The sequence below is a fragment of the Magallana gigas genome, chromosome 9, assembly GCF_963853765.1.
Source record: "Magallana gigas chromosome 9, xbMagGiga1.1, whole genome shotgun sequence".
Lineage (NCBI taxonomy): Eukaryota > Metazoa > Mollusca > Bivalvia > Ostreida > Ostreidae > Magallana > Magallana gigas.
The window spans coordinates 16,559,498-16,583,764 of record NC_088861.1 but is presented as its reverse complement, the minus strand read 5'-3'; the positions used below and the strand labels follow the sequence as shown (position 1 = coordinate 16,583,764).

The 24,267-nt window shown below is 31.0% G+C and overlaps 3 protein-coding genes across 8 annotated transcripts; 2 read left to right on the top strand and 1 right to left on the bottom strand.

Annotated features, from left to right (window-relative positions):
* Positions 1-749: 749 nt before the first annotated feature.
* Positions 750-10,382, top strand: LOC105348125 (uncharacterized). 5 transcript variants are annotated; one of them, XM_020075269.3, is made up of 10 exons: positions 750-839; positions 4,101-4,164; positions 4,286-4,517; positions 5,656-5,772; positions 5,984-6,143; positions 6,314-6,396; positions 6,482-6,565; positions 7,101-7,169; positions 7,411-7,482; positions 8,813-10,382. In XM_020075269.3, the coding sequence occupies exons 2-10, from the start codon at positions 4,111-4,113 to the stop codon at positions 8,947-8,949; spliced, it is 1,008 nt and encodes a 335-aa protein (XP_019930828.3). In that variant the 5' UTR covers positions 750-839; positions 4,101-4,110; the 3' UTR covers positions 8,950-10,382. The 5 variants fall into 5 exon arrangements, with proteins under 5 accessions (XP_019930828.3, XP_065927704.1, XP_065927703.1 ...); XM_066071631.1 differs by lacking the exon at positions 750-839 and adding an exon at positions 2,028-2,244 and having other exon boundaries at positions 7,414-7,482; XM_066071630.1 differs by lacking the exon at positions 750-839 and adding an exon at positions 2,043-2,244.
* Positions 10,383-13,056: 2,674 nt separating this feature from the next.
* LOC105348124 (uncharacterized) lies at positions 13,057-18,604 on the bottom strand. 2 transcript variants are annotated; one of them, XM_066072022.1, is made up of 4 exons: positions 14,340-14,477; positions 14,172-14,233; positions 13,792-13,953; positions 13,057-13,680 (listed from the first exon to the last, which is right to left on the bottom strand). In XM_066072022.1, the coding sequence occupies exons 1-4, from the start codon at positions 14,408-14,410 to the stop codon at positions 13,073-13,075; spliced, it is 903 nt and encodes a 300-aa protein (XP_065928094.1). In that variant the 5' UTR covers positions 14,411-14,477; the 3' UTR covers positions 13,057-13,072. The 2 variants fall into 2 exon arrangements, 1 of the variants encoding a protein (XP_065928094.1); XR_004603381.2 differs by lacking the exon at positions 14,340-14,477 and adding an exon at positions 18,490-18,604 and having other exon boundaries at positions 13,359-13,680.
* LOC117691711 (uncharacterized) lies at positions 15,123-24,267 on the top strand. The gene is made up of 12 exons (XM_066072021.1): positions 15,123-15,209; positions 18,999-19,059; positions 19,225-19,456; positions 19,562-19,678; positions 20,182-20,290; positions 20,898-20,980; positions 21,067-21,138; positions 21,687-21,749; positions 21,907-21,981; positions 22,533-22,592; positions 23,494-23,562; positions 23,832-24,267. Exons 2-12 carry the CDS (start codon positions 19,009-19,011, stop codon positions 23,885-23,887), a joined length of 987 nt encoding a protein of 328 aa, XP_065928093.1. The 5' UTR covers positions 15,123-15,209; positions 18,999-19,008; the 3' UTR covers positions 23,888-24,267.

Below are 24,267 nucleotides of genomic sequence, written 5' to 3'. Positions count from 1 at the left end.
TATTCTACGGGGTACATTATTCTGCGTTACAGGTAGTTCGTGTATATGTAGAGCTTAAATTTGGTCGACGGATATACTGGTACATTTCAATTAACTTTAAATTTGCTTGGGAGACGATTATAGCGGGGTATGAGGTCTCAGAGTTTACTCTCAAATGAAAACTGTACCAGTAAACTGGGACGGGGAAGTTGTGGTCGATTAATGCATAGTGTCAGCACGTTCTACTTTAAAAGCCTTTGATTAAGTTCATTTTGAAAGGATTTCAGTGAGTTAAGTGCATAAATGATAATATTTTGTGTATATTTATTAATTAAAAAAATAGATATCTAAATTTAAAGACTAGTTAAACTTTTTTTTCTCATATTTAAATTACCCCATAAGGTTTTGTGCTTTCTGATGTATTCATAAAAAAACCAGTTTTTAATCATTTGTGAAAAAGCTTATTTGTTGTAAAATTAACTGAGAAATATCAGCACCCGATAAAATACAAAGAAAATAAGATCCATATGTATTTACAGGTAGGTTCGCTAAACACGGGTTTTTAATGCACATACACTATTATATGGACCTAAGACGGTTTGTACATTCTGTTGTGTCATTGTGTGATATTTCTGTTCAGATCAACATGGAAAACTTTATTTTTTTTAAAATATGTATCATTTACATTTTATTTTTTTTAAATCAATTTATGAAATTTGATTATTACTTAAAAATATCACGACTTACATAAATAATAGTGAACGAGTGTACACCTTAAATAAATCATGGGAAGGAGATGTGGCTTGTAACTGCGTACCTTGAATCGTAAAACGAAAGTAGAAGACGTAACCTTGTAGCCGGTAAGCACGTGTATGGTTTGTGAAATTCAATCAATCAATGATAATTAATAACAGCATAACTTACGATTCTTTTTGTTGTTTTGTTGTACTTGTATAAAATAATTAATCGTTTTATTATCCTCATGGGGTTATGGCCGATTGAAATTTCCTATCTCAAATCAATTCACATCATAGTGTTAATCGATCTCTAAATTAGGCTGCTTATAAATTTAAAGCATCATTATTTATTTGTTGTTTGTTTGTGTTGTTGGGTTTTTTGGGCCTTTTTTAACAACTTATTTACTTAAGCAAATTGTTGAAGAGAGTAGTTTCGTATCGTATGTTTGTTTGCCAGTTGCCAAAGTACAAGTATTTGCTTATCTAACCGTTAATGAATGTTTTTTGCTACTTCATTATGTGGTTTGAGTATGTTTTGTTAAAACCCTTGACATACTGAGATTAAGGTATAATTTAAAGCTTGCATAAGACACTATATATATATATATATGACGAACAGAATGAAGTCAGTGTGTGATAATGAAAGCGTACTCTAACAAGCTAATTTTATAATAGTTTCATAAATACTTCAATGAAATAGATGTATTTTGCATGCACAACAGTAGCTCTTTGATTTGATCATGATTTAGTTCTCCCACTCCACTCTACATAGCGATATTTTGTAGGTACATTTTTTTGTTTAGTCAAATCAGATTGGTTTATCTGCTAATCGTATATTTTAATATATTAATCAAACATTATAACTAGGTCAACATCATCGTTTTTCATGGCAATGGTAAAATAAGAAGTTTTTTGCTATTTAATGTCCAAATTATTCTGTGGTCGGTTTCACGTAAATATTTAATTAAATATTAATTTGACCTGACTAATTAATATATTAATATATGCTTAGTTCGTAAATAAAACAAGCTTTAAAAGGCATTTTAAAAAATACTGTTATTACATTGCTTATACTTGAATGGTCACATCCAGGATCCCATAATTTTACTTTCATCCTTTACGAGAAAAATGCCAATGTTCCGTCAAGTGGAAAGATATCGGGTTTCCACGTTATATATATATATATATATATATATATATATATATATATATATATATATATATATATATATATATATATATATATATATATATATAGTTGTTAAAAGCGTTGAAAAATCGTACGTTTTAGTGCTATTGATTTTGTCTTAAAATGCATAGAAAAGATGAAAATAAGACTATAAATACCTTCCATGTGTAAAAAGTGCATTTAAACACCATTTGATTTTATCTAACACAACCGTTTAACAAAGCACCCGATAAAATACAAAGGAAAAAAGATTCTTATGCATTCAGTGACTCATCTTTACAGGTAAGTTCGTTGGATACGGGTTTCGGTGCACCTACACTATTAAATGGATCTAAGACGGTTTGTACATTCTGTTGTGTCATTGTGTGATATTGATATTCAGATCAACATATAAAACTTTATCTTATTTTTTAAATCTTGTATCATTTACATTTTTTTTTTAATTTCCATTAATGAATTTGATTATTATTTAAAAATACCACGGCTTATATAAATAATACATAACGACTGTACACCTCAAAGAAATCAAGGTGTGGCTTGTAAATGCGTAACTTATATCTTAAAACGAAAGTAGAAGACGTTACCTTATAGCCGGTAAGCATGTTAAATCATACACGTGTATAGTTTGTGAAATTCAATCAATCAATGATAATTAATGATAGCATAACTTATGATTTATTTAGTTATCTTGTTGTACATGACTGTATAATATATTTAATCGTTTTATTATCCTCATGTAGTTATGGTCGATTTTAATTTCCTATCTCAAATCAATTCACATGATAGTGTTAATCGATCTCTAAATTAAGCTGCTTACTTTAAAGCAACATTATTTATTTGTTGTTTGTTTGCTTGTTTTGTTTGTTTCTTTGTTTGTTTTATGTTTTTAACACAACTTGTTAACTTAAGCAAAATCAATGTTGAAGAGAGTAGTTTCGATTCTTATGTTTATTTGTCAGTTGCTAAAGTACATGTAATACTATGTGCTTATCTGATTGTTTAGAATGTTTTGTCGATGCTTCAATATGTGGTTCGGGTATTTTTTTTTTAAACCCTTGGCGTACTGAGAAAAGGTATAATTCAAAGCATGCACTAAAAATATGTATCCGTACAAATAAGAAAATCACAGTTTGATTCGGAATGCTGTTATTAAAGATGGAATGTGAAAGTTATTTCTAAAGGGGATCTGATAAATAGCTGATGTTTTTTTTAGACCATTTATAATAATCAGAACTTTAAACATCTCTTTGAATCATTTTGTATCGCTTATTTCCAGCAGCGCCCCCCCCCCCTCCCCCACGGATTAGGATTTTGAAGATTTTGGGAAAGTCTTGTTTCGGCATTTACAGCTTTCTTTTTTTTTAAACAAACAAACTATATGAAAACATTGTTTATCTGTTTATCCCAAAGATGTCTAAAAATTTAAATAAAGTAAATAAGTAAATTATGACTGGATTGGACTCGAAAAATCTTACGGATTACTAAGTTTTTATAGCTTGCACTGTTTGAAAGAATAATTATCCCATACTTGTGTTATGCTATTTCTTAATTCAGCCTCTGCACAGGACGATTAAAAAAAAAACCACTGTCTGCATTTCTATATGTTGAAATACTTTTAAATTGCTTTTGTTGTTTAAAAAAATTTACACGGGTAAAGAGTAGGCAGGACGAATCATATATTTCGCTTGTATAAAACCTTGATGTTAATATAGTAATATTTACATCCATTAATAGTGTTTTCCTCAGTTTCTTTAGAGAAAGGGTGTTATTCATACAGAAACAGACAAAACTGATATCAACACTATCCATTTATAAATATGACTTTACGGCGTATGAATATATGCATTCCAAATTCTTGAAAAAGACCTTTTATCAATTGCATTATTTAAAAAAAAAAAAAAAAGTTGTAACAGTCAGTTATGAATTTACCAACTTTCATTTTTTTTTTATTTGAGGTAGGTCCTGTCACTAAGCACGTGCACTTAGGGACAGACAGTGTGTGATCATGAAAGCCTACTCTAAAAGGCTAACTATGTGAATAGCTTCTTAAATATTTCAATGAAATAGATGAATTTTGCATGCACAACAGTAGTTCTTTGATTTGATTTAGTTCTTCCAACACACTCTACACAGCAGAAGTTTTATAGGTACATTTTTTTGTCGTAAATGGAAATATAAAAATTGTATTTTTTTAGGGTTGTGAAGATGAAGTATATAAAGAACGTCTACCTCGTATTTTTGGTTTTGTTCCAAATACAGGTAATATTTTAACGAAAACAAAAACGATTTTAGAAAATGATCAGATCTTTGCATATTTGATAATTGTTTTTGCTTTAACACTATAAAAGTACATTAATACGCCTATTTTGTTTTACAACAGTTGATTAAGAGTGAAATCAAATATTGCCATGAGGCAGTCGCAAGTGTTAAAATTGTGTCATCCTGTCCGGAGTCTAAAGAAGCATGGGACATTGCTGCCCATAGAAAGAACTGTAGTAGAATGGCAGCAGGACAAACGTGTACAACAGCTGACAAGTTTCAGTACCATTGTGTGATCAACGGGTTCAGAAATAAATTTGTGGAGGTTTGCGCACCAACAAGGATAATTTTCGGTAAAGATGTAACTCAAATTTAAATTGCAAACATTGCAATAACTCTCAAATTGACATATACCTGGCCATAGTGAATGATATAGATATATATAAAGCATTGAGAGCTATTGCAATGTTTGTGCGTATTATATATGTATGTATTTATGCAATGTGTATCGTTCCGATCCTCTCAAATTGTCGTTTAACTGTATTCCACCTGTATCTCAAGCGAATGTGTAGTGCGCGGCCAGCGCTCTAGGCTCCGTTCGTCATCGAAAGCAAGATTTTGTCTTGCCTAGATGGCCGAGTGGGTAGAGTGGTGGCCGATCACTGCTAGGAGACTGGATTCCAGAGGTCGTGAGTTCAAGCCTCCGTCGGGGCGGAGGTGGAGATCCAACAAAAGTAAATATCCCCGTGCTTTTTATATATATATATATATATATATATATATATATATATATATATATATATATATATATATATATATATTGGCTTGGCGTAATGGGTAAAAGCATACACTAGTTGTACGAATCTGTTTGTGTCGAAACCCGCTGGGGCTTTAATAATTTTTACCTATTCAAAAAATTTTAAAACGCTTCGTGAAATATTGTTAAAGTTCACATCTCTAATTTTAAAACGACGAAAGTATTTTTATTATAATGTACTTTTGTCAACATTAATATATATATATAGGTGTCGAATACCACGTTAGAAAACAGAAACAGAAAAATAAGAATTAACACATTGACAGGTTTATGAATTAGAATTATATGATTAAAAAATATATATTTGTCATTGATCGTCTCAAAATACATCTCAAGAAACATGGCGCCTCGTTTTATGATAATGATGTTTTTGAATATGTTTACTAGCATATCTATAGTGTCAGATTAACACTTTCAGATTATAATGTTGACTTGAGTTGTTCAAATTTTTTTCCATGCAATTATGTCACCTACTATATCTTCATGTCACGAAAAGCTTTCCTTACTACCTGGAACCCACTTCTTTGTAAAGTTTTAACACTGTTTCAAATATTTGTCATCATAGCATTTGAGAAGTCTACTTATATTATCTGGTAATAACTTTCAATGGAACGCAATTTTAAACTTCATTTAAAAAAAAAAATGGCGATATTGTCATAATGTTCAATTTTTAGGTCACTGTGTTGAGTTCAACACTGGAGGTGGAGTCATTCAAGATCAAATGTCAGCCCCTTGCAACAGCAGCTTTCCTAAGTGTGACGATATTTATCACTCAACAGACGCTTACAAATGTAATGTTTATTTAAAAAAAAAAAAACTTACTTCGTTATACGTGTGTATATCTCGTTAAAGTGCCTTTTAATCGTGAACATGCATATTAAACCTTCACGTTAACGAAATTAGTTCTCTTATAAAATTTTAGCTTATACATGTATGCGATTTATAATTAATATTCTTATATTCATTTGATATTACATTTTTATATTCTCCTAAATATATTAGATCCTGACTGCTATGCTCTTGTGTCCGGGGGAGATTTTAAATCTTCGACAACAATATCTTCGACTTTCGGGGATTCCGCTCTTGTGTCCGGGGGAGATTTTAAATCTTCGACAACAATATCGTCGACTTTCGGGGATACCGACACAGAACAAGAACAAAAGTGAGTTTAACACAATTAGTGTTTTTATTGTTTTTGTTATCAAACTGGCGGTAAAAGATCCTTCAACATACTTATGGAAATACTTCTTGAATATTTCCGGTAAAATGCTATCATAATGGTGTCTGTATTTTTGTACAAATATGTAAGTGAATTTTTTTCTTTCGTTTCAGTGGAACTATTATTGGCATCATCTTAGCTGTTTTAGTAGTGACTATATTGGTTATCATTGGTGTCTTAGTTTTGAAATTTAAAAGTAAGTTATATTTTCTTTTTTAGCGTTAATATGTAAACTTTTGACTTCTCAGTAATTTATACAAAAGCAAAATTGTTTTATGCAGGACGCTTACCTAAGTTACCTAATGATAAAGAAACGCAGGATGAAGAAAGAATTTTAATGTTACCAGAATCTGAAAACAGACAAGGTAAGTCACCTGATGACTATAATGATACTTCTATTTGTTAAATTGCAGCCTGTGACCAAATTATGTTTTACAAAACTTGATCGACACGGATAATTACATTTCTTTCAAAGATTGGTCAATTATAACTCGAGCGCCAATCGCGAACCGCTATTGTCGATATTTCGATGCGTTTGAGAATTGACAAATTGACACACTGTCGACCTTAAATCCTCTTTCATATATAGGATTCTTTAAAACTATCTTATACAAAATGGTATCCCCTTCTCGTCAATTTTCTAGGATATTTTCATTTTTTGAAAGTAAATAGCTCATCACAGAAAGAAAAGATGATGATGAACTATAAAGGCAATGGTTGTTTTAAATGGTATACCAAATAGATTTTTGAAGAACTGCGCAATTGACGTATATGCAGATAATTATCCTTAGCACCAGACTATTTATCTGGCACAGTGTTATACTTATATTTACACAGACTTTATATAAAAAATGAACATTGTACGAGTGTTAATCACAACATTTGTTTTTGTATCTATAGATCTGCGTCACAAACAATCAAAAACCACAAGAAGGCAACGCTCTTCTCACAGTGAATCATCAGCTTACAGTAAGTAACAAAAAATGTTTAGTATATCCGTCCACATCTGACTTCATTACACTTCAAAATAAAGCTTATATTGTGTAATGCCAAGATTAGACTCGACCATGTCAATCTAAGGGCTATGGTATTCATGTGATTGTCAAGGCCTTTGGACTTCTTGTTTTTATAAAGAATTGATGTATAATAATTTCTCCATAAATATGAATATAGATATTTTGCGTGTTCAAACATAATATCTGTTCATCAGTAGGTGCGTACAACAAGAAAACAAACCTCTCAGGGAGGCAGCGCTCTTCTCACAGTGAATCATCAGCCTTCAGTGAGTAACCAAAATAAAAAAAAATAGATAAATACTTAAAGAAGGAGAATTTTTTTTATCATTCTATTTAAACTTAGATTAACTAATATTTTTGATAAGACGTTATGTTATAGGGCTATTACATAAGTAATTAAAGCATTTCGAGTGGACAATTAAAAGGATTTTGGTATGCGTTCATTGACAAATGATCCGTACTTTATCAATATTCGTTTAATACCAATTATTACATTGATGAATTTCGTTTTTAAGTTGATCCACAAATTTAATGCCCCTTGGACGACAATTTTTACAAACATTTTGTAGTCATATGATCATTGACCACAAATTTACGTATCCTTGAAACCGTGATTTTCACTTTATCTTCTAAAATTAATACCCACGAATATTAATGAACCACTGCATGTCCATCCGACATCACTGATCCAAGTTAGGGTTATGGTTTAAGTGTGTACAAGTATACAAAGTATCGTATTTCTACAATGAACTGAGAATAATGAACAATATTTTTCAAATTTTATATTTTGATTCTAGTAACCATTTAATCGATCAAAACGAATTGCGATTTACCGATTACATTGGCGGCAATGCTTTAACCGATTGCCATTTCTTAGATTAAAATGATAACATGCATGGTATATACGTAACCAGAATTGTTTTATATATTAAAGCATTTGCTCGGCTATTGTGTTTACATTATAGTAGTACGTCCATTGCTATCATATTTCTTATTCATTTTAAATATTATAACTAGATGTTTTACATGATTTCAAATGGCTAAAAAGCATTTTGAATAAAAAAAAAGTATTGAACATAGAAGTCCATGTTGAATGCACCGTTTAGTATATGATACTTTTTTTTTAAATTCTCTGTAATATTCTGCATAAGTTTCCCTTTCTTTAAAAGACCCCCCCCCCCAAAAAAAAAAAAAAAACAACAACAACAACAAAAAACAAACAAACGAACAAACAAACAAACAAACAACAAAAACAACAAAAACTTATATTATTGTATATAAATTGAAAAAATATATATATTTTGTTTTTGTTATTATTTGTTGAATGTCATTATGGCAGTCAACTAATTTATGTTTCAGGTGCATAAGGTTCATTTAATGACTACATACAGTATTCTGAATTCGGGGTTATGTCAGCTTCAGAATAATCTTAAAAGACGCATTTAATGTAGTGTTTATCAATTAAAAAAATATGGTTTAAATTTCTCTAAAACAATATTCGTAGCTTCCTCTACTTAGGTCCTATTACATATATGTCACCTTTTGGATGGAGGTTTTGTACATTTACACATGTTATCATGCAATTATGTTTTGTAGCCCCAAACGTGCACAGGAGCTTTGAAAACAAGAGAGCACCATTACTACCATTTATCGGACATCGTAACAAAAATGAAAAGAATGAAGATGATAGAACTGAAAGACGTGTTTATGAGTGTATATCCAAAATTATTTAGAAGGAAATAATATATAGTACACATATGATATTTTAATTAATTTAGTCATACTCCTATTAAACTACATGTATAACAGGTCAAATAGTGTTATCAATACATTTGTTTGAAATATGAGATGGTATTTTAAACTATACTCATACTCGTTGCTATTGTCGACTATTTGAAAACAATTGTATTGCTATCATTTTTCCGCTTTAAGAGTATAAAGACAAGTTTTTGGGTCCATATGTCATTCTTTATATTGATCAATATGCTAGAAATATAACAGCATTTTGAATCAAATACAATTGTTTTTTTAAATTTAGAGATTAATTTCTATATATTAGGTCATCCATTTTCTTAATTTCACCCACTTAGGTACATTTCATATTGTTACGAAATTCGATCGTTATCAAGATCAGGTGGTTACTTACTATAAAGCATTTTGCTGCTACTATCATGTCTTTATGTGACGTGATTGTTTATTCTCATTTGATTTGTTAATTTGCATATACAGTCGGCTCAAGCGTATCTTTTACAACATACACCATCGCATAGCATAGCATTGAAATCTCATAGCATAACATTGAAATCTCAAAACATAGCATTGGAATCTTATACCATAGTATACAATCTCATAGAATCGCATTCGTCATATCATACCATAGCATACCATATCATAGCATACAACATTATTTTAACTCGGTTATAAATGTTTTTATTTGAAAAAATAAATGTTCACTAAATAGATTTGTGGTAAACTTTGGCTTCCTATTATTTTAATTCGAAATGTGTGGAAATCGTGTGTGTATGGAGGCGTTTTTGTTAAAATATCATAGCATACCATAGCATAGCATAGCATACCATATCATTAAGTCCTTCATTTTAATTTCTCATAGCATACAAATCTCATAGCATAACATGCAAATCTCATAGCATATCATTAAAATCGCATACCATAGCATTGCATACAATTGTAAAAGATATGCATGAAATGACTGTACCAAATAGATTGTATCAATACATGTTTTAGAGTCGAAAATCAAATGGCCGTTATCTCCCATGAAAAATTGTCATCATTAATGATGTTTCATAATTTAAAAATGCTTATGCCACTGTTTTATAAATAAGCAAAGCATGGGGTATAAAATGGCCGAGGGTGCCCTGAAAACCTCTTATACAGTTTATCATACTAAAATTGTAAAACTATACAACTTGTTTTCTTTTAAGTAACGTGTGTGTAGTTATTATCATATTATTGTTTGTACATGTAATATGATTTGCTAGGAAACGCAACTTAACTGCAAAATTTTGTAATTTAGAATGTTATCATTTATTCATTTTCAGGATGTTTTGTTTAATTGCTTGAATTACAAAATGTATTGATGTCTGTTAATTTGTTTTTTGTTATTACATTTGTTGCAGTTTTTTCATAGTAAAATTGTTGAACTATACAGCTTGTTTTCTTTTAAAACTAGTAGTCTTTGAAGCAGATATCGAAAACAAAAGGTCAGATTCATTCGTTCACAGGTCAAGCAGCCCCATAATCATTAAGATCAAATGCAATACAAAATCCCACTAAATAAACTCAGATGCCTCTGTGGGAAGCCCATACATATATGCATAGCAGGAGGTTCCATTAGAAAACATGGAAAACCCAAAATTAAAGTTGGAGCCATTCCTTGGAATTACTGAGCATAGCAATAAAGGAGAGTCCTTACTTTATTTAAAAAAAGAGTACAATTAGTTATTCGTTATATTATATAAATAGTGCCTGTTTGGGAGGGTAACAGTTGAAATTGACACCCCGAGAAAACCATTGTCAACCGACGCGAAGCGGAGGTTGACAATGGTTTTCGAGGGGTGTCAATTTCAACTGTTATCCTCCCAAACAGGCACTATTTATTTTGTTATACTGAATGTCTTTTTTAAAATTTTAAAGAAAATTTTACTGCTTTTATATAGGAATAACGTGAATTCTACAGCGAACCGTACGCGCATAATTTTCGCGCATGTAACATTATATAAATAGTGCCTGTTTGGGAGGGTAACAGTTGAAATTGACACCCCGAGAAAACCATTGTCAACCGACGCGAAGCGGAGGTTGACAATGGTTTTCGAGGGGTGTCAATTTCAACTGTTATCCTCCCAAACAGGCACTATTTATTTTGTTATACTGAATGTCTTTTTTGAAATTTTTAAGAAAATTTTACTGCTTTTATATAGGAATAACGTGAATTCTACAGCGAACCGTACGCGCACAATTTTCGCGCATGTAACATTTTTTAATGTTACCCGTTGCCAAGTGCGTTGCTAACGCTGAGGGTAATAGTAAATATTATTAACTGCGTCTTAACCAATCAGATTTCAGTATTTAACATGAAAGTATAACAATTTTTAATGTTACCCGTTGCCAAGTGCGTTGCTAACGCTGAGGGTAATAGTAAATATTATTAACTGCGTCTTAACCAATCAGATTTCAGTATTTAACATGAAAGTATAACAATTAGATTTATTGTTGGACGTTTGAGGACTTTGAAGGTAACATGAAATTATGAACAATTAACTACCTTGTTATAAACACGAACAAATCTGTTTGTTGAACGTTTGCATGTGACTTAGTTCTTCATCTTAAAAGCAATGCTTACGGGGTGAAAAGCCCACCAGTTTATACACGTTTCTCTCTTGGATTATTAGAGGGCAGCAAAATGATCATTGAGTAAAGCTCTAAACTGTTATCATGATAGAATGAGTTTCCTGCGTGATGCATTCACAATGCTGGACAGATACATTGGTCACATTTTGACGATAGCTCGTTTCATTCATATGGATCGTTATTATATCATTAAATAGTCGGTTGTAATATAAAGATATTTAGCAAGTTAATTGAATAGATAAAGCACTGAATATGGCTAACGCCAAGAACATTTGAAATTGTTAATTTTTCAGGAAACCAGTCCTTTCGTCAGGACACAAGAAATAAATTACATGGCATGGGACTTAAACAAAAAAAACAAAATCTAGCACTGCAACTACATGTAACAATACAAATGAAAGTATTATGTATATTTTTTTTAAATTGACGTGTCTATTCATTTTTAAATTATCAATGATGATAACAATGACGATAAGTATTTTACTATAAACCAACATAATAATTATTTCAATAGATCTAAGTAAAATCATCAACAATTATTTCATATTTCCGTCAGATTTCCTCTTTGGGTTATAGAAAACAATATTTGTTATAATTATAATACAACTGTCGATCGAGGAAGACAACCCTTATTTCAAATGTGTTTTAAGTTTTTCAATGAATGGAACAGATATAAGGAAACTGATCTAGAATTATCGACAATCTTCGATTATCTTTTACTTTGAAATACTCATTAATACAAAATGCGGAAAAAGATCGCAATTAAAGCTATACATGCTTTAATTTGCTTCCATTTTAGATGCATGTCTTTGATTAACTTCATGCTGTAAAATGCTCAATTCGATCACGTAAAATTTTTTTAATTAACAATAAAAAATATTCATTTTCCTGCCAAGAAAGTGAAAGTAATGCCTCCTTTTGAATATCAATCTAACACGTATATCGAGAGCTAATTTTAGACTAGTATTCAAACGTGTGGAGGGTCAACATCATCTCATTGTTATTTAAATTCATGAATACAGCAATTTAGTGGAGAATATGTCTACAACTAATATTAATTATCTTTCGTTGCCATCAAAGTTAGGGCAAGCAGGGTAGTGATGTGGGAGAAATTAAAGTGTCCGGAGAAAACCCATTGCTACAAGTATGCGACCACCATACCCTTTCACATAAAACTACTGTCGATAAATAATACGGGGATCGAGCTCTGGTTGCAGCAGTGAGAAGTGGGTGCATTGTTCATTGCGCTACTTGGACACCACCGTTTGTTTTTGTTCAATATCATATATAAATTTTGGTTTAATATAGATAACACAGAGTACATGTTCTCTATCTACTATAGAATCAGAACTCTATCATTCAATAAAACCTTCCGAATTTCACACAATCAAAAAAAAAACAAGAAATCTGAAATTAGTTATGTTCTTTCATTTACACGCCTTCCTTAAGCTATTTTTTTGTAAACAGTGTAGGTATACTACATAACCTTTAAATCTGGTCGAAGCTCTGTAGATGTAACTGATCTTTGTTTTCCTCACAACTGTCAACGACTGTACTTGTATTATCAGTATTGTCTTTTGTAATTTCGATATAGATATGATCGTGTACATTATCCACCATATCCGCTAATTCATGTCTGTTCGTAATCTCATAACTATGCATATTGGTATCAAGTATCGGTTTGTCACTTTTGAATTTTATTTCAAATTCGCTGTCTTCATTACGACTGAACACCGGTAATAAGTATGCAGAATCCATTTCTATTCGTCTACTGGGTTCTGGTTGTACTGTATTTTCGGGTTCTACTAGATTAATGTTTAATGACTTATACTGAGCCTGCGACTCACTGGCGTTTATAACACTCGTAATTGATTTCTTTCGGAAACACTTGAGATAGATGTAAGACATTACAAATACAGAGAAAAAGAAGACAAATATTCCTAATAGGCTAATAACAATATTGTTTTTTAACAAATCGTTGTTTTGAGGTAAATTTTCACGTGTAGATTCACTTGATTTATGAGTACTTGTTGACAGGCCGTCTTCGACGGTTGGAGACGAAAACTCTATACTCTCCAAATACTTTCCTGATGAACCTGTGTGTGGAATAAATAAAATACCCCTTCGTAACTTTATCACGAAAACATATTCAATTTTATTATCTATATTTACACGTTATTTGATCGATAAATGCGTATGTTACGTACTTAGTTCTTGATATTCTGTAACAGTTCCAGTGTTTGGCAAACACCCAAGAGAAAAATGACAGGTTTCATTAGAACACAGACATTCCGACTGGCAGTCTTCTCCATAGGTAGGGTAAATGCATCTCGTTGAACAATCGGTGCCATGGTAGCCAATGGGACACTCTAAAATTGCCCCGTATTAAATACTAAACACCACAATTTCCCTTATACACGTACAATTATTATCCGCATGCATTAATTATTGGGTAAAATATCTATTACTTGTTCTTATCCTTATTTGCATTCATTTTTAAGTGAAATCTTAGAATCATAGTCATTTTTAAAAAAATATAATTGGTTGATTTTGTTTGGTAATAATATAAACTAGTTCGTATCCTTACTTTCGCAGTTCCCCGTTGTTTTATTTAGCGAGTAACCAATACAACATTCATCCCCATCGACCCTAAAAAGAAATATTAATACAAGTAATAACTCGAAATATATCCTAAACATACATACATGTATATACATCACCGTGGTTTTTTAACAAAAGTTTTGAAAGCTCGTACCCTGGACATATACGATTTTCTATGAATTGTAATAAATCGCAAAAAACAACTAAAGTCACAAACTGAAACATCGTCCATTTGTCGGCAGAGAAAACCAGGAAACATGTTAGAAAATATCAGGAAATACATTTATGTTCGAGACGGATGTAATGTTAATGTAATTTATCATTCAAACAAACATAACTTCCTGTTTTTAGGTTTAGAGGTATGTCTGGCACAATCAACTTGAATTCACAATTATTAATTTAAATTAATTTTGAACTGATTTATCCTCTATGGGATATTCAAAGATTAAAAGAATCAAGCCAATTGATAGCAATTGATCGAATTATGTATACTAAATGTATAATAGATGATGAAAAGCTATAAGAAAATTTTGCTTAGCAAAAATACAAAACTGCACAAGTAATAAAAGTCATAGATATAAAAAAAAATGGTTTTTCATTTCCTTAAACATATTTCCATATTCCAGTTTTGTTAAAAATTTCGTTTACTTCTGTTGTTCGTTCAAAAACAATATCTTTATTGTACATCTAGAATAAAAGTCTTCTTGAAAATGATTTTTTTTCTTACATATTCCGTGTAAATGATAAAGAAGCATACACAATCCTATAAAATAATAACGATATAATATCAAAAAGTAATTATTACCAATGACATGTTGTTTTGTCTACATAAGGCGATTAACAGGATAATTATATGTGATATTTATCGCCGGAATAATGGGCTAGGATAATTATTGTGGCGTTTTCCTCTTAAAATTAAATGGCATTTTCTAGGTCCTCACGTTTCGCATAGGTAGCGAAACATACTGTCACCGCTTGAAGTGTCTACTGCATTTCGTATCATTATATAACCCGGTCGATAAAGGTATGTAGAAACACTATGGGATCAAAAAAACTATATTATATAATGATTATTTTACTACGTATTTATCTTTACTAATGATAGAACTGATCATTTAAAGAAATGTACGTCCTCATTCATTTCATTAAATTGTTTGTTTGATGGAGATTATATTTAGCCAAGGGGAATTCCAACGTTCAGGTAAAGGTATGTTCACATACACCTACATTTTACCAGGTTACAATATACTTACATATGATAAAATATTAATTTTAACCATTATTTAATGTGTATAAGATAGGCATAAAATGTAACTAATCGCTAACAATTACTTATTGTCTAGTTATTGTCTAGTATATCACAAGGATATACAACTATCATGTCTTTTTTAAGGTAGCCTTTTGAATGTGCTGTTAGGACGGGAACATGCATATTTAATGACTTGAAACCTAGATAAAAATCAAGTCAAATTATTATTGTAAGGCTTTTAAAAGATTTTTTATCAAACTTGATGTTCGCTTGTAGAACTAAATATAATTACTTATTAATATTGTCTGAGAGTAATAGAAATTAAGATATATGACTACCACGGTATTAGATCACCAACAGCTATTGATTTACCCCCTTTTTACTACACAATATAATATAGCCTAATAGTTCATCAAGCGTAATATTTGAACATAGAGTTTTTAAAAAAAATGATAGAGAAAAGGCACATGTATACTAGACAACTTAAGAATATCGCTTATTTTTTATATAAGATACTGCTTTAAACATTAAACACTCATAATAAATATTTCTTCTAGTAGTTAATTAACATATCGCGCCTGGACACTGGAAGTTCGCAAGGGATACAGTACTTGTCTGATTTTTTTTTTTATAAGCTGTTTAGATGGATTGTTATATGACATATAACGCATGCACATGTAACAGTTCTGTTCATATGTAGGTCAACCGAGGAAATATATCTATAATATTATAATTTCCGTGATGTCGCGCTAAAAATGTAATGGCGATGATTCTTTTTTTTTCATTTCCTAAGGAGTATCTAAAAGTAAACCGAAACGCTTAGGTACTAAAACGACCCATTACCGATCGATCGCCTACATACATGCTGCAAATGAGAGAACTGCAACCGCATGTACATGTATGTTTCAGTGGAGTTTAAAACATAAATAAACAAACATGCATTTTATTGAATAAAAAATCGTATCTCCTTAGTAGTATGTTGTTCGGGTATGTCCCTTTCGATGCGAAGTTCGAAGATTTTAACAAAATGTTTTTATTAGTAAAGGGGAATTCCAATCTCTAAAAATAGAAAATGTTTAAATTTGTGCGCGAGCGATATACATTCTTACAACATGCATGTAGATAAAGAAAAAGTCTACGAGTGCGGTGATATTGAGTTCTAATTATAATTCACAAGAAATGAACACGTTTTGAAAGCATTATTACATTACATAATGCAAAGAATTGCATTTGAATGCATCTCTTGATTCGTGGCATGCGCGCGGATCTAGGAATTCGGGAATGTCGGAGGTCGAAGACTATAAAACTATATCATATAATTATTTTGTTCCTACCATAGCGTATATATCGTGATGGAAGTATTCATTGGTAAAAAAAATCTAAGTCGATATGCATTTCTTAAAAAGTCACGGTATGTTAAATGTGTGTTTAATTTTAGTCGAGGGGGATTCCAACGTACGTTAAGAAACATTTAAGGTACAGGTATTTGAATTTTTCTCGTTTTAAATCATTAATTACATTGGAAATGTATGAAACACATTATTCAAATTCAATAAGGATGTTATTACGTGTGTATTTAAAAACAATTGCATAATGATCATTTGTCAATCCATCAAACATGCTTTCATAAAACAAGGTAATCAGCACAGTGGGTTTAATATTGCATGAGGCTTTTTAAGGCCTTTTTATTGAACTTAATGCAAGTTTGTAGAATGAAATATTATGTTTTACTTATTAGTTAACGCGTTAGCGGGTTATGTAAATTGTTTTTCTGCAGTGATCGCTACCTTCATAACCCGCACGAATCATCAAACAAAGCATTTTGTTGTTTATATTACATGCAACATCTTTCTCTTAGCTAATTAATTAATTGATTAAGAAAAGTAAAATTCACTGAATTACACTTAATTAAATGTACATAAGTACCTTCGCTGAAAGAAACAGCCAAATCGTCTCATGTAAGACTTTGAGTCTAACATTATCATGATTATTTCTTGCAGTTTGTGATTTTTCTTAGATCATTTCAGTCCTGTCAGTTTCTTGTCAGTTTCAGCCGCTGTAAATTCCGACCAATCGATAAACAGGGTGTGTAGATATCAGTCTGGCTGTTTCTATAGAGCTATCATATGAATTAACTATAAGTTTCCGTAAGAAATAGAGGGAATAATACTTGGTAGATGTAAATATTTATTCACATTCTCTCAGAGTAATAGAAATAAAGTGGTATGACGACAATTGTATTAGATCACTAACAGCTATTGATTTACTATATACTACACATTATAATAGTTCTTTAAGCGTTATATTTGAAAATTGAGTTAAAGAAAAATGGGATAGAGAAGAAGCGCATAGGCAACTGAAGGATATCGCATGGGCAACTAGAATAATATTACCCCCCCCCCTTCCCATTATTCAATAAGAGCCCCTACTCTACAAAAAATTCTTACCATTTTAGAGATACTTTTAATGTCACATAATACAAAAGTCATAATGGTTATGATATTGCACATAGAAATTTTCATTATTCAAAACAACATTTAAAGTGTATATGTAAGCGTTTGAGAGATGAATTCTGAATACAGAATGGATTAAAAAAAACCTCTAAAACACATTTATCCTCTGCATGACTGTATAAAACAGTTTATCTAAACCACGAAAAAGTTCAAAGGTTGAAATGGTTCAAATGAAAATTTATTTTAAAATTAGTTTGAGTATAAGTATATTTGTATTAAAACAAACATAATTGGGTAAAATTTTTAATCAGAGTGCAGTAATTTTTTTAAAAAGTTTTTTAGTTTTGAAGTTTTTTAAAGTTGAGAAGTGTAAATTAAGCAAATGTTCATGTAATAATGCATATATAAAATAAATAAATAAACAGATAATAAAAATAATGGAATGTATGTCTTTTATATAATATATCCACCAAATATCATGAACAAACTATATACATGTAACAGGATATAACGTAAACTATACTACAAAAACACACGCGTCGTAATTGGATGTTTAAAAAGTACACACAACAAAAATCATATCAAACTTAGCATCAACTTACCTACAATATTTCGAATGCTAAAGATAGTCCTGAGATGTAAATAAAACAATAAAGAAAGACAAGTGACACCACAAACCTTAGTTTCGTTTTGCAAACGTTTAAGGTTGGATTTTTTTTTCTCCCCGCATAGGAGAGTTCTACATAAATACCCTATAGTTTTAAAGCCAGCAAAGCAATTTTAAGGGGAAAAAGAACAAATTGCAATTGATCTGCATGTATCAAGACAGTCATTACCAATTTTATACTACAATGTATAAATGATAATGACCCTTTTTTATTCAACCCTGCAAATTAAGGATGGCTGTTACAATGAATGTGTTAAGAATTATCATAGTATTCATTTATGTATGAAAAATAATTTAGAAGCTTCCAAATGTATGCAACTATGTGTACATGTAAAAGCTAAACTAGTGTTTCACCGATTCTTACAATAAACACGATTGACTTCAAGTCGGAACACAATTTGAAATTCAAATTTTTCTTTTTTTTTTTTCTTTTTTTTTTTTTAGAATTGTCAAAATGAGCTTTGTTTACCTTAGACTTCTAGTGCCGATGTTGCTGCTCGTGCAGGTAGGCTACATGTACTTTGATATATAAGTACCAATTTTTATATCTTATTTTACTTCTAAATCATATTACTTGTACTAGAATCTCTAGTTTTCATTGTCTATTTGGTATTCAAAGCAAAAAATTTTAATATAGCGCATAAAGATTGTTTTAATGTTTTTTGCAAAGCTGTGTACAGGTGTAAACAGATACTGTCGAAAAGCCGTCAATAGTGTGGAGATCGTGAAATCCTGTCCATCGTCCAAAGCAGAATGGGACGATGCTGCCCGTATGAAAGACTGTGACAGGTTAGCATCAAAGCAAAACTGTACAACAGCTGAAAAGTTCCGATACCACTGTGTGATCAACGGTTACAGAAATGTAACGTTGGAAGTCTGCGCACCCTCAAGAATAATTTTTGGTAACAATTTTATTTACATTAAGAAATTTTGTAGTTGTCAATTTTAATGGATGTTTCATAATGTACCTCAAAATTGTTTATTGTGTTTTTTTTTTACGTTTTAAGGACATTGCGTAGAGTTCAACGTTCCTGGTGGAGTAATCCAAGACCAGAGATCAGCTCCATGCAAAGAACCCTTCCCCAGATGTCCCAATATGTACAACTCATGGGAAGCCTACAAATGTAAGGGCAAATTTTATACACGTGTACATGTATTTACTACATGTTTGATCATTCAGTAGACAGAAGTATTTAACTCGAGGTGTAATGGGAACACCTCAATGTGTCTTACATGTATTACATCGGCCAACATAATATTCTTTTCCATCTGAATGCCCGTTGAGCATGAGCTTATCCTAGTAGGGAGTTGTTTATGAATAAAAATTGTTTTCATGTAACTATTTTTAATTAATAATAAATTATTATGTCGCTATCGCAATTGTGACATAAATGTTTATGGATCTTTTTTATCCTTACGCTTAAGTGCTATTACATATGTAAGTAGTTTCACAGTGTGTTTCATTTAGTGTATAGCCTGATGTGCATAACGTATGTTGAACGTTAACAAACGTCGCAGTGAAGAAATTGGTAATGAACACTTACAAACAGAGAGACACCTTCACAAGATATACATGAAATTGTAAAGAAGAATATAATTATTAATTTAGTAATATTGTAATTTACAGATCCCGATTGCTATATGCTTGTTACAATGAGTACGAGGCCTGAATATATGACAACAAATTTTCCTACAACAACATCGTCAAAGACAAATACCGAGGAATCATTCTCCGCGTAAGATTATATCAGCCAAACACTTTTTTTATGGCATAGTTATGACAACACTAGTTTATATATATATATATTACTCTGACAATAGTTATTATAATGACAAAGAAAACAAGTTTCTGGTTATCAAGTGTTTACAAGTCAATATATGTCAATCACTAGTCATTATATGCCAGATCAACGATTTTTTTAACCAGTAGGGTCTGCGAAATGTCGTCTTAATTCTTAAGGCATGGCGACTAAGCAAGTGGCGTCGACTGAATAATGCTTACATTTTGTTGTCAGTTTTCTTTTACATTTTTTTGGTCAGATCTTTATGTCGACTTGTCCAGAAACAATATTGTATGATCTGGATGGCATTTATATATTGAGCACATAAACGTGTTCTTGTTAATAGTCTGAATACCTTAGGTTTAATAATTTGTTATAATAATTTCCTTCATTGAACACGGTTTATTGATTTCAAGCAAAAGACATATATAATTGTATGTTATAAAAAACTGACTATGTTTGTTTTACTAAGTATGTTAATTTCCTGAAATAATAGAGAAAACCTGAAAATTGGTGGGCCCATATTTTAAAAATGATTAATATGTGTATTTTGGCATTTCAGGGGAACTCTTATAGGCATTATAACTGCTGTTGTTTTGGTATTTCTCTTGGTTATTTTTGTTGCCGTGGTATTACTTTGTAAAAGTAAGTACTATAAACATACGATGTATTATACACATTGATCGATTCAGTCAGATGATTTAGATAATGGGCGAATGTTTACTACACAGGAAAACGAAGAGGCACCAACAATAAGACAGAAAACACAAGTTCAGTGCCACTTGAAGCGAACTCTGGGCAAGGTACGGCAAAACTAGTCGATAAAACTGTTACATGTATCTATAGTCTGTCCCAAGTTACCGTTTTAATAATTCCATGTTGATTTTCTTAATAAAAACACATACCTGTCATGCCATTAAAAAACACCAGTTGAAATCAATATATGGTCCTTACGAGGATTTTTATGGAGAAAATCTGACATCTTTTAATTATTAATTCGGAAACTCTCAGGACTCCTCAAACAATTTTTCATCATTATCATACGGGAACTGTTTATGTCGTGTTTACATTTTAGTAAATGAATCTTGCTTGAGCACAAATGTGTTTATGATTGATATATCATGAATCATGTATCAAAAAGTTGTGGAAGCAGAAACTTGGGACAGAGTAACCAAATTTCTAACAAAAAAGAAGTGTCTTTTCTAGAGTCTTTATATGATGAATTGAACTTCACTCTTCATTTATTTGATGAATAAAAGTATTTTATAAAGAATAGTGTGTTCATGTTTACAATTTCTGTGTTAGTGTTAGTGTGTGTTCTATTTCATTTTATAATATAATTTTTGAACAGTCCATAGAGATGACGTAGAAAGGGCATCCCAAGAAGATGAATATGAAGCTTTGATCAGCTCCAGTAAGTTAAATACTTATAGAAAAAAAAACATTACTCTTTATGCTAGGAGATTAGATTTTTCAGTGGTGTTGAAATTCAATGCTATCCTCATGTATTGTGCATTCACTAAAAAAAACTTCTGTTGTATTTATTTTGGCATGCTTTATCTTTATTACAGATGAATTAGATGAGGTATTTCAGTTAGATGAGACACAAGCAGAACAGAGTCATACGTCAGAGAATACATGTAATCGTAAGATAATCTTTACATTGCTCATTTTATGAGAGAGAGAGAGAGAGAGAGAGAGAGAGAGAGAGAGAGAGAGAGAGAGAGAGATTTTGTCACAAAATTTTCTGTCTGTTTTTACTTCAGTTATATTCCACATATACATATTTATTATTTTACTCCTTAAAAATATATTGTTCATTAATTTCATATACATGTACATGTACAACACTATATAAAGAATGTTCTAGCTAACGATTCTAAAAAAAACAATGCAGCTTATCGATATGTGTCATATAGATTTTGGGTTCTGATAAAGCTATCAATTGCATTCATCATTGTATTATATAATATTGAGGATTACAAAAAGCAGGAAAAAGAGTCTAAACTCTACTGGATATGGATAAATTAAACATTACTTAGAAGTGCCATAAAAAATGTAATTATATAGTTATTATATATGAACAAGCCCTGCCAACTGTTAATTGTATTTTTTGTATTGTACATTCACAATTTCTGTTATCACGTTGGTCAATGATGTCTCTTTTTATTGATGATGTAATTGTTCTTGTTCACAGATCACACAGCGGATCAAACTGACACACAGGAAGATCGCATCAACCTATTACCAAATATTCGTAAGATGTTTAAGAGAATATAACATCTTAAAATACAACATTTAAGTACAATGAATCGTATCGAATGACAAATGTTTGCTTAAGCCCAAGTTAAAAATAAGATTGTACACCTTTCGTTAAAAGTTTAATACATGTAATAGAAAGAAACGTGTCTCAATTATCACTTGGAGTGTATAGAAGCCACGTTTGAAAATCTTTTAGCTAGCTGGTTTAGTCTATAATTATTAAAAACGAAAGTAGTCCTACATGTACATTTGATTTAACAGAATCAGAATAAGTTTTACATGACCATTAAGAGGACAGGATTGGCGTGTCCATTTGTTGCCTCTATTGATATCCTTGAGAGGAAGAGCTAATTTGTTAAAGATTATTATATAGGAAGAAATTGATTTTCAAAGCTGAAAGCATTATAACTGATTAATTGTTGATGGCTAAACTAATCATATCTAAAAATTAAAGGTAGTTACTTTTAGACGTGATGGTTCACTTGTTGCGCATTAAGCCTTCTTAAAGATTTTAATTATTTTAAACTCAGTTATATATTACGGTAAGAATAATTAGCTTTGTACAAAATTATATTTAACCTTAACTTAAATAAGTTTCCCTTTTTTCTTTTTTTTCTTCTTCTTTTTTTATGGAGAGGGGGGGGGGGGGGGTAACAATTCACGACGATTGAACAACTATAGATGTGTTATTCAAAGAATAGTCAACAACAATTTTTTTAAGTCGACGGATAAAGTAATTCTAATTGAAACATATTTTCACTATTGTTATAATATCTTAGTTACTATTATAAAACTTGTAATTGTGACCTAGATGGTAAATGACTAAATTAAATGCATTATTTGATTCTGTTGTTTTTAGTTATTAAAGTGTAGTCAACAAAATGTGTTTATTTTAGACATGCATCACATGAAACCGCACCCTCCAAAGAGACGGGGCTCCCTTAACAGTGCATCATTAGCTATTCGTAAGTTATATAGAGAGACTAGTCTAGTCTTTTGGAGTTGTTTTATTTTAGAATTTTATAGAATGTTTTATTTATTTAAGAGAGAGAGAGAGAGAGAGAGAGAGAGAGAGAGAGTATAAAAACGAGTAAATCAACTTATGTCAACAGACATTACAATATGAATTTTGCTATGGTGGTACATGTATTACAAGATACATGTAAAACCATGTTCACAATACATGATCTTTCCTCCAAAGTAAAATTATGTACTATATGTACTATATTTTCAGACCAAATAAAGATAATGGCCACTGGACGCAAAAGAACATTCTCAGCTGGATTTTAGAAACACTACTTTATACATGTATTATTTGTCTGAAATCAGTACAGAGTTGGGAGCAATCAGAACCGAAAGGAAATTAATACAAACATGTATGTGTACACGAACATCATATAGACGTGCAGATACATCGACATAGTGATATTCTTGTGAATGTTTTGTGCTTAACATTGAGTATAACCAAAGTTACATTTGAAAACTGGTACCTTCAGGTGTTTCTGTACCTGTACGTTTGTGGCTGTTCAGTCATTTTTTTATGCATTTAGTTCAATATTCATATCATATGTATGATACGTTAAAAACGTCTAAATAAATTCCCTGTGTCGCTAGTGAGAATATGAACCCAAGTCTATATTTCATGTCATGAATAATTCTAGATCTACTGA